Source organism: Camelus bactrianus, chromosome 2, assembly GCF_048773025.1.
Source record: "Camelus bactrianus isolate YW-2024 breed Bactrian camel chromosome 2, ASM4877302v1, whole genome shotgun sequence".
NCBI classification, from domain to species: domain Eukaryota; kingdom Metazoa; phylum Chordata; class Mammalia; order Artiodactyla; family Camelidae; genus Camelus; species Camelus bactrianus.
Genome location: NC_133540.1, coordinates 129,433,036 through 129,442,940, shown reverse-complemented (window position 1 = coordinate 129,442,940; position 9,905 = coordinate 129,433,036). Strand labels below are relative to the sequence as shown.

Sequence of the window (9,905 nt, the reverse complement as noted above, 5' to 3'; positions counted from 1 at the left end):
TGTATTCTGGGGCAAGTCATTCCCTAGGAGTGGGGTTACAGAAGTCATGAATAAGGCCATGCGGAACATGGGATAAAATGGAAGAAATTAAGCAAAAGTGTAATTTCAGGAGAAGTCTAACCTCAACCCGATCCAAGGAGGAGTTCTGGGGCATGAGCTGTACCATCGAGGCTGTCCTGCCTGGAGACCAGGGGGCCGGGCTGCTACCCGACAGCTTGACTTCTTGCCCCACATCGGTCCGTCTTTAGTCACAGGCAACCCCGAGGGAAGCAGGAAAGCAGGGCGGACATAACTTCCCAGGTACCTCCAGGTAAGGTGGCTTCTGACAGCTAAGAGAAATGCTCCAGGAAACAGTACAGACTGAGCAATCAGCAGCCAGCTCCTCTGGTGGTGGGGATGGGAGCACTTCCCTGGTACACAGAACCTGGATGGGGCACCAGCAGCCAGGGCTCCAGTCCCGAAACTGGGAAGTGGATGAGGAAACCAAGGCCATGGGTGCCTCTGACTGTTTCAAAACCAGTCTGGGTGTATTTCTCAAAGTCCTAAATGCTCTTAACCACCAAGCCCCATACCCACAGAGTTTAGTTTTACTTCATCTCATTGAATTCTCCCCAGAAGAAAGTTAAGTCAGTGTCAGCCCATTTATATCAAGAATGGAACAGGTTGTGAGAACTGGAACCTAAGACCACATGGTCAATAATTGGTAGAGTTGGGATTTGTACCTGTCTTCTGGTTCTGTTTTTTTTCCTCTCCGGTTACCTAACTGGGAAAACTGGGGAAAATGGAGTGAAGATCTTGGTATCAGGGTGACCTGAAGGACCGAGGCCATGTCTTACATGAAAATATTGCAGTCAAGCATCTCAGTCAGGAGAGTCTGTAGCTTTGGTCCTCACCCCTTGTCTGCCATTTGGAGAGCTCCTTTGTTGTGCTCTGATCTTTAGCTTAAGCTCAGACTTCCTAAATGAACGTCTGCCAGGAAGGAATGGGCTTTATCTTGTGCCCTTTGTATCAAATCCCAGCCCCTCTTTGCTTGAAGACAATCTGATACACCTCTCTGTGCATCCTGGCGTTCTACACGCCCATCACTTTTCCAGGAGCTGCCTGACACACACTTGCGCTTTATTTCACCCTCCCCGATCCACAATTGCATAGACTGAAAAGTAGCGGAGCGTGGACATTGGACACTAAATTCTGGTTGTAGCAGTCAACGGCTCTGGCATCGTGGGCAAGCCCTTTAGTCTCTGACTTTGAGTTTCCTCTTCTGTAAAATTAGTGCTATGCCATTTCCTATGTCTCAGAATTGTCACATAGATTAGAAGCGACATATTTAAAATGCCAAGCACGTCGCAGGTATGCAATAAGTGGTAGTTATTTTTATATGACAGATACATCTGCACAGGAGACAGAGACACAGCGGTGCCTGCTAAGTAAGCTTCCACCACTTGGAAAAGTGGATGTCAAGGCCACAGTGTCTGACCCAGAGTGAGTTTTCAGTGTGTTTAACCCGTCTCCATGCCCTGTAGACAAGTCTCTTGCCTGCTTCTTCCTGCCGCCCTTCCCCTCCCCATCACCCAGGGATGATGGATGTCTTGATTCCTCAAGCTGCCCTGGTCCAGAGTGCCCTGCTCTGGTTACATCCATTGCCTCCTGTGCTCCAGCTCCCTGGCAATTCCTCCAAGAAGCCCTCCTGTGGAGAGAACAGGGTCGTGTGGCCCACAGGTTAAGTGATCCGGGTCACAGCTCTGCCCCATGACCTTTGGGAAGATGCCTCATCTCTTGTGCCTCCTTACCAATGGTATGGCAGAAGGTGCCTGTCATCTCTCACCTTGATTGTCGACGATACGTGACGACTCCTCCCCCTTTCTTCTAAAACAGTGAGGGGAGGTGCAGTTCTCATGCCCCAGTTTCCTCTTCTCTCTAAGGGGACCAGTTGATTTCTCTCAGGGATGTTCTTGTATTAAATGAGAAAGTACCAAACACACAGCACTGGCCAGCAGCACACAGGTGGAGCTAAAGGCCTTTCCTCTGCTTTTCAAGCCCTTCCTTTTTTTTTTTTTTTTTTTTTTTTAATTTAAACACGGAACAGCCTCCCTATTCCTTCCATATTCTATTGTTGTTGTTTTAAATTTAAACACAGACTAGCTAATGGCTATTTGTTCCTGCATTAACATTCTCTTTCACACTCTTGAGAGCTTAATACCATGCTAAGCACATAGTAGGGCCTCAAAAGAAATATACAATTTTAGTGAATACTGGAACTCTTGGCAGCGACCTCTGATCCCAACCCTGTAAGTAGCAGGCGCCCCGAGGGTTGGTCCCTTCTGCCCTCATCTCTCTCCCGCTGAGCACAGTCTCCCGGGGGAGAGAGAGCAAGGCACTGGTGCTCAGAGGCACATCACCATTTTTGCTAAAGTAGCAAATTTTCAAGCTGTGAGCTGATAACCAAGTAGCATTAACAGGATTTCAGCACTATCTGATCCCTGGGGGAAGGGAGGGGGCTGTCCTGACTCAGAAGCATCCAGTGAGGTGAAGACTCCACATGCATAGCTGAGGCTCTGCTCAGCTGCTCCCAGCTTCCTATCTGGAAGGTCATCACCCAAAGGCCCCCAGGCAGCCCCCGAGCCTGGGCCAGTCAGGGCGGCAACCTCACTACTTCCCATCAACATCATTCTCTCATTGTAAATAGACTTAGTGTCAGGCATGTTTGGAGAGGGATCAGGTGCCCATCTGGCTCCGGAGCCATTGCCTCTGGGCATCCGTGAAGGTGGGCCTTGGTCTACTGCAGGATCTCCCGGCACCTGACAGTGCTCGGGTGAGACCTCAGTGCTCTGTCTGGAGCAATGGCTTCACACTGCTTGTACCTTCCAAATGGCTGGCTCAGGTGGTACCCTAAGTAGATGAACAGAAATAGCCACTAGGACCCCCCTGCCCCCTTGCCCATTGTGGACCTCCATGAACACATTTTCAGTCAAGACCCACACCCCCAAATCAACGACTGAATGTATACCTACCAATATTTAAAGTGGATCATCCCCTGTTATCAGCTGGGTCAGCCGCAGCAGCTTGATCATGTCTCCAGTGCTTGGTCCTCCCCTCCTCCATCCCTACACACCACCTCTTGCCCCGACAAGGTGGGCTTCAAGCCCTCCATCCTGTTAGGTACAGGCATTCATAAGTGCTTTGCAATGAGCATCCTCTTAGGAATCAGAAAATTCATATCAGGGTCTCCACTCAGTCTCCAAATTCCTGGGCATCTGTGATAACTCGATTTCCCCTTTTGGGGCCTCCCATTTTTTTATTCTTAAGTGAGGGTGATAAAAACAAGATCCAATGATGTGTAACGGGGGGATGTGCTTTGCAGGCTGAAAAATACCCTGCTGGACGCCTGCTTTATTTCCGCCGCACCCTCTGGTAAGTTGGGTGTTTATTGACAACCTCAAAGAGGGTTGAAGAAGGCATTCTCTCTGCTGTCTGGGCAAGGCCAGGCACGGGGCACGGGCCAGGCTAAGGTCAAGCCTGCTGCAGCTGCTGGACTCCAACCAAGGGGACTCACCTCCCACAGAGCACTTCTGAGAAACCCTCAGCCTCACCCTTGCTCCTTTTGAGTTTAGAAAGAGTCAGGTAGAAAAAACAAAAAATACAAAAGACCTGTGCTTTGGCTCTAAGTGAGCTCTGAGCCCTGGCTCACAATAAATGCGACCTTGGGCAAGTTCCTTACCCTCTTTGTGCCTATTTCTTCCTCTTTGAACTTGCCAAGATAACCCCTACTTCCTGGAATGGCTTGGGGAAATTTCAGTGAGTCCTCATGTATGAGGCCCATTTCACTCCTCTGCCTTCAGTGTAAACTATGTCAGGAAAAGGGTTTATTTTGCTTGCCTATATTTTTGGTTTTACTGTCATGAATATATTTTGCATTCACAATAAGAAGAACTCCCAGTTTATTTAATTCTGTAAAAGGCTGGCAGAATGGAGAATGCATGAAAAAACTGAGGCTCCGAGGGTCTTCTGTGACCACTTCCAACAACCTAGTTGCTCGAGGCAGAAGTGAAACTGAAATCAGGCCTCTCGCCTCGCCTCTTGGAGCAGGTGCAAGGCATTGCCAGTCCTCTACACCCTGCTTTGCATTTTTCTCTTTTCCATTTTAACCCTTGGGAGTTTAAATGTCTTTTCACCTTCAGGACTCCAAATTTGGAGTTGATTTTATTCTATGTGGCTTTCTGGAGACCCACTGCCAGCTGGCAGCCCAGAGATCATTCTGAAGGCCGGTAACCACTGTTGGGAGTTTCACCGATGGCTGCAATCAGACATAAGTCTAAGCCTTCTTTGAGGCAAGTCTTTCGTTAGTTATTAACAACTTTCCCAGCCTTAACTACTTTGTCCACTTTGAGTTTACACGGGATTAAAATCCACACTACCTGCTGAAGTTGGGAATGGGTGAAACTGGCACCTCCCAAGAATAAGAGGGGACCTCAGGGAAGCTAAATCTCACAATGCCAGTAAAAAATAAATCTGATGACCACAGTGAGGGATTAAAAATTTAGAAGGCAATGAAGAAAGGAGAGGAGAGAATTACACAATAGCTGTGAAAAACATTTTTTTTTTTGAGTAACAAAGGAATATAGATTGTTCTATAGATTGCTTCATAAGTGAACACCGACAAGCTATTTTGAGTTGGGGGCAAGTTAATTACCATCAAAAAAAAAAAGGGAGCATCTCCAGATTTTTTTTTAGCAGTGAAATATTTTAGTTCCTTCATATAGAGACATATTACACAATGTTAACATCCATGAAAAACAATACAAAATGCCCTCGATTTAACAAGTAGAAAAATATAACTAGTATATATGGCAATTGTGAATCTAATACTGTACAGAAGTAATTTATGGATTTTACAAATAAATTATAGCTTAAACGCCCTTTTAAAATTCTTTGTTTCCCCCCTCCCCAGATGTACATCAGAACTTACAACAGGAAATGTTCCGAGCCTAGCTTATTGCAAATCAGTGCCAGTCAAATGTTCTGCCGACAAGCTCGAAGAATTTCTTATTTGGCTCGTGGAAATATTCGTGCAGTTTATTGAGGAGTTTGGGGTCGATTTGGGGGTGCGCCCGGCCTTTGGACTCGTGTAAGCAGCGGTCCCGGCCGCCGTCCCGCAGGCAGTAAAACCCCTTGGTTTTGTTAAAGTAGAAGTTCGAGGCGTTGATCTGCGGCGACAGCTTCAGGAACCTCTCGACCTTCTGGATCTCGGGGAAAGGGTCCCTGATGAGGCGGTCGCCGTCGACGATGTGGATGCGGCGCAGCGGGAAGAAGCGCAGCCAGTTGTGCATGTGCACGTGGTACAGGCTGCGGTTGAGGGCCTTGTAGTCCACGTTGAGCCGGCCGTCGCGCACCAGGAACTCCTCGATGGACGGGTAGGGCTTGTGCTTCTGCACGTGGTTGTAGAACACTTGGGTGTAGTCGGACAGCACGCGCTCCGACGGGTCCCGCAGGATGAGCAGCAGCCGGATGGACGGGTTCATGCTGTGCACCCGCTCAGGCACTTTGGGCGACGTGAAGTACGCGGGGGTCTTTTCCACCGTGAGCTGGTGCGGGGAGGAGAAGGGCATCTGGCGGAGGTACCAGCCCAGGCCTTGGCTGTAATGCTCCTCCCAGTCGAAGAAGTGCACCTCGTTCTCCGCGGCCGCCACGTCGGGGTGCAGGCTGAGCATTTCCAGCAGCGCGCGGGTGCCGCCCTTGCGCACGCCGATGATGATGGTCTGCGGGAGCTGCTGGGCAGAGCCGTTGGGGGCCGCGCCCTCCAGGACCTCGCCCTGGAGGGTGGCTGCTTTCCCCACGAGCTCCTGCTGGCCCGGCTCCGACCCGTACACGGCGGGGCGGGAAGGCACTGGCTGGAGCTGGACCGCCAGCATCACCGCGCCCAGGAGCAGCGCGGCCATGCTGGACACCACGGTGGCTTCACTGGGCCGGGCGCCGCTGGATCATGAAGCGCTGCCGCAGGGGGATGCTTCCAGATCAGTGACACATGGGTGTCGCAGGCCTCCGATTACTAGGAAACAAAGGGGAAATTATTAACCCCAAATAAATGCTCGGCTTAGTCAAGCTGCCCACTCTGCTGTCTTGGGCATGGTTGTTCACCACCTTGGGGTGTTCTCAGTTTCTGTGTCCTGTGAAGCAGGAGTGGCAGTTTCTGTAGAAGGCAAGATAATAAATGTTTTAGGCTTTTGGGGACATGCAGTATCTATGGCAACTCCAACTATGCTGTTTGGCTCTAAAGCACCCAGAGAAAATGCACAGAGGAATGGCTGTGGTTGTGTCCCAGTAAAACTTTATGGTTGGACACTGACATTTGAACGTCATATAATTTCCACGGGTCATTAACTATTACTCTTCTTTTGATTCTTTTTCAAACATTTACATGTGCAGCGCTTTGTGGGCACAAAAGCAAGGCCCGGTTTGGCCTGCAGTCACATTTTGCCACCCCGTGCGATAAAGGAAACAGTTGAACAGGTCTTTTGGCCCTCAGTCAACATCCGTGAAATAACTACTAGCTGCCAGCCCCCGGCAGAGCGGCCAGTGATTAGAAGCCGGCATTGTTCCAGCTCCCCCACCCACCGGGGGCTCCTGATCCAACCCAGGGGACAGAAGTCCACTGCGGGCAGCACGGCCATTGCCCTCATGAATGGGAGTGCCTGCCTGTGGTGGTAGCTGTTGAGATTTGTGGTGGTTTATATTCCAGCACAACTTTGGCAAAGGTTAACTGATACAACCTGACTGCAGGCATCAGTGAGATACATGCTACGATTCTAGCGTAGGCAGGCTAGTGTGAGTGTCTACATTCATTCATTTTGCCCTAAACAATGAAGTATGGCTTCCTAGCAGAGGAAGTGTTTGAAGTGGGCCTAGAGGGATAAACAGGTGAGGGTACCAGAAAGAACAAAAAAACCTTCACACATGCAAAGTTTTACTGTTTATAAAGTGGTCTTGCAGTCGGCTTGGTGGATCGTCAGCATAACAAGGATGGGTAAGGGAGGAAGGCAGGACAGTTTTGGACGAGAGTCTTCCCCAAGGACACAAAAATTTAGTCCATTTCAAAATTCAAGGCCCACATTTAAAACTCTACATGCAGGGCTCTTCCTATGAACTGCCTCCTTCATTCCTTCTCCTCTTTACCTGTCTGAGATTCATCACATGTAGGCATGAAATTTCCCCGTGGATGCAGGCCCTTCTGGGCTAGTTGGCATGGAGTTCCCAAAGACAAATGAGCCATGGTTGATGTTTTTAGGGGGCTGATAAGCAGCACTCTGTGTTTGACCCTCTCCCGGAAAGAGGAGATTGGAAAGTCTCTTTTAAGTAATCTCTGTCTAAACACCGTTCAGGAAGAGCTGGAGACGGGCCCAGTTTGGGGACTGTGGGATTTACAGAGCCAGACAAATGTTCTCTATCAAGAGGGCCCATCATCTTCTTTATGCCAAGTTTAAAATACCCTTTTTAGTTTAAAACGTGTCTAAAATATACAAATGAGGAACAACACTCAGGGCTTCCGTGTTTATGATCAGACTACTTGCTCCGCCTCCCTCAGACACTAACTGCATGAGCTGGTTGGAAAGATGTACATAAAAGACCAAGCAATCGAAAAGCTGGAAACCTTCAGAACATCACAGAACACTGGAAATGGGACTTGCAAAATCACCTGACATGATTATTCAGGGGAAAAAACGAAAAAAAAAAAAAAGTTTAAAGAGGGCTGGCCAAACAAGATAGGTTCAAGGTTGGTCTTACTGACTGGATGAGCTCAATTTAAGGGACCACTTGCTTTAGTGAACTGAACATTTTAGTATGTCTCAGTGAAATTCCATTTCCTTTTCAACAGCCCATGTGGGTCGACCCGACAGACCGACTGTGCTTGCTTTTACATGTTTGGGGTATGTGTGGGTGCACTCGGGGGCTTGTGTCTGTGCATCGAATGCACGCGTATGCCGGTGTGTGTGTGCAGGTGTGGCCTGTGCAGGGGGTGGGGTGGAGGGAGCGAGGGTAGCTTCTCCACGCTGGACAGCTGTACTCTTAGTGGTGGGCAGTGTTATCCCCACATCACAGCTCTGCGTCCAGACTCAGGAAGCAACCCAATCATGCAACGCCTGAGGGACAGAGTCGGAGCCCAGATCTGAAATTGATATTGTCTGACCATTCCTGCTCTCTCTACTCTTTTATAAGGCATCCTGGTGAGTCCAGTGCACATCTGAGCTCTTCTTCCTAAAGGGGAATTACCAGCAGACAGTGGGGAGAAGAAACTAAATACAGTTTGTTCTTTACAAAAGCAAAACAAAAAAACAAACAAAAAAGCCTGTGTACTTAGTACCTTAAAAGCTCCTCATTTGCGTATAGTTTCTAAAAGTGTATATTTACTTGTTCTAACCCTTCTACATTACACTTAAAAAATATTTGAGGTATATGGAAAAAAATTTAGTTGAAGTCGTATATGTATATGTGTCTTATGTATGAAACTTTAGCTAAGTTTGATGTATATACATACATATATATTATGTATATATACACACATATATTTGTACATCTAAATATATATATAAAATATATCACACACACATAGTGGCCACTGAGAACCAAGTGCCTCCTGCTGTAGGGTGACAGTGTGTGTCTCAGTGGCACAGCCAGAATTTCTGTGCCTTTAAGTAACACTCTCAGAAAAGGAAAGATGTCCAAGCTCAGGTGAATCTGTAAGCCAGGACATCTGGGCCACGCTGATCTTGACAATGGAGTGGTGAGCATCAGAGCAGAAGGGTGCTATTGAGTCCCTGCTTTTCATCTATGGTTAAGGAGGCCCTGAGGTGATGGGCCCAAGGTCACATGGAAAATTGGAGCCTGGAGGGTGTGGCTCCTGCATCCCAGTTTGGTACTCTCTCTGCGAGAACTGCCATCTCCTTGGCACGTGATCTTAGCATAAAATCATGGCAACGTTTTAGGGGTCCTGAAGAAGAATCCCCCCCAAAATCCCAGCAGTGGCAAGCCCCAGCCACCAACTCCAGAATCAGTGGATACACAAGCACACGCATACAGAACGGAGTCAAACTCCTTCATTTGTTCTGCTCAGGAGGAGGGTCTAAAGGAATTACACAGGGATCCTGACTCTAGTTTTGACTTTCATCGAAGTGACTTAACCTCTCTTAGCCTCAGTTTCTCATCTGTGATGTGGTAATGATTCCACCTGCCTCAACTGGTTACTTTGGGACTGAAACGAGATGAGTTGTCAGTGCTGTCCAACAGAAAAGCAACGGGAATCACATATGACCTTTTTTCATTTATTACACAAATATTTATTGAATGCATGCTACATCCCTAGCATTTTGGCTAAGCGAGGAGATGAATTCCCCAGTACCTGCCCCCCTCCATCACGCCAACCACAGCACCTTCCCCATCAGAGTCACTGCAGCAGATGAGTTGTGTAAATAAAAGTATAGCACACAGCTTTACCACATTCTCAGAAAAACTCAGATCTCCAGAGGCAACTGAGAGATGCTCAGGAAGGTAACAGCAGCCCGTCTCAAAGGTGATAGTAACTGCTATTTATGTCCCCGACACTTAGTCATAGCTCATCCTATGACAGGTCATATCTTATTATTGCTTTTATTAGAGATGTTAAAATGACCCACCTATGTACTGGTACATTTTCCAGGAGCCCCATTAGAAAGAAATATTTGCCTCACATAACCCAGTGTATCCAAAATGTCATCACTCCAACATACCATCACTATATATAATCAAGGGGATATTTTGCATTTCTTTGTGTTTTACGTCTTCAAACTCCAGGGTGTATATATTTACTTCTACAGCACATCTCAAGGCCACAGGTGGCTGTTGGCAACTGAGGTGAACAGAGCACAGAACACAGA

At 47.9% G+C, this 9,905-nt stretch overlaps 1 protein-coding gene across 3 annotated transcripts in view; it reads right to left on the bottom strand.

Annotated features, from left to right (window-relative positions):
- Window positions 1–4,584: 4,584 nt before the first annotated feature.
- HS3ST1 (heparan sulfate-glucosamine 3-sulfotransferase 1) overlaps window positions 4,585–9,905 on the bottom strand; it is a 29,957-nt gene continuing 24,636 nt past the window's right edge. For all 3 annotated transcript variants that reach the window (XM_074350273.1, XM_074350265.1, XM_074350275.1), the window contains one exon: window positions 4,585–6,046. In XM_074350273.1, coding sequence (XP_074206374.1) covers window positions 5,001–5,936 — 936 coding nt within the window. In that variant the 5' untranslated portion in view covers window positions 5,937–6,046 and the 3' untranslated portion in view covers window positions 4,585–5,000. The remainder of the gene's footprint in view (window positions 6,047–9,905) is intronic.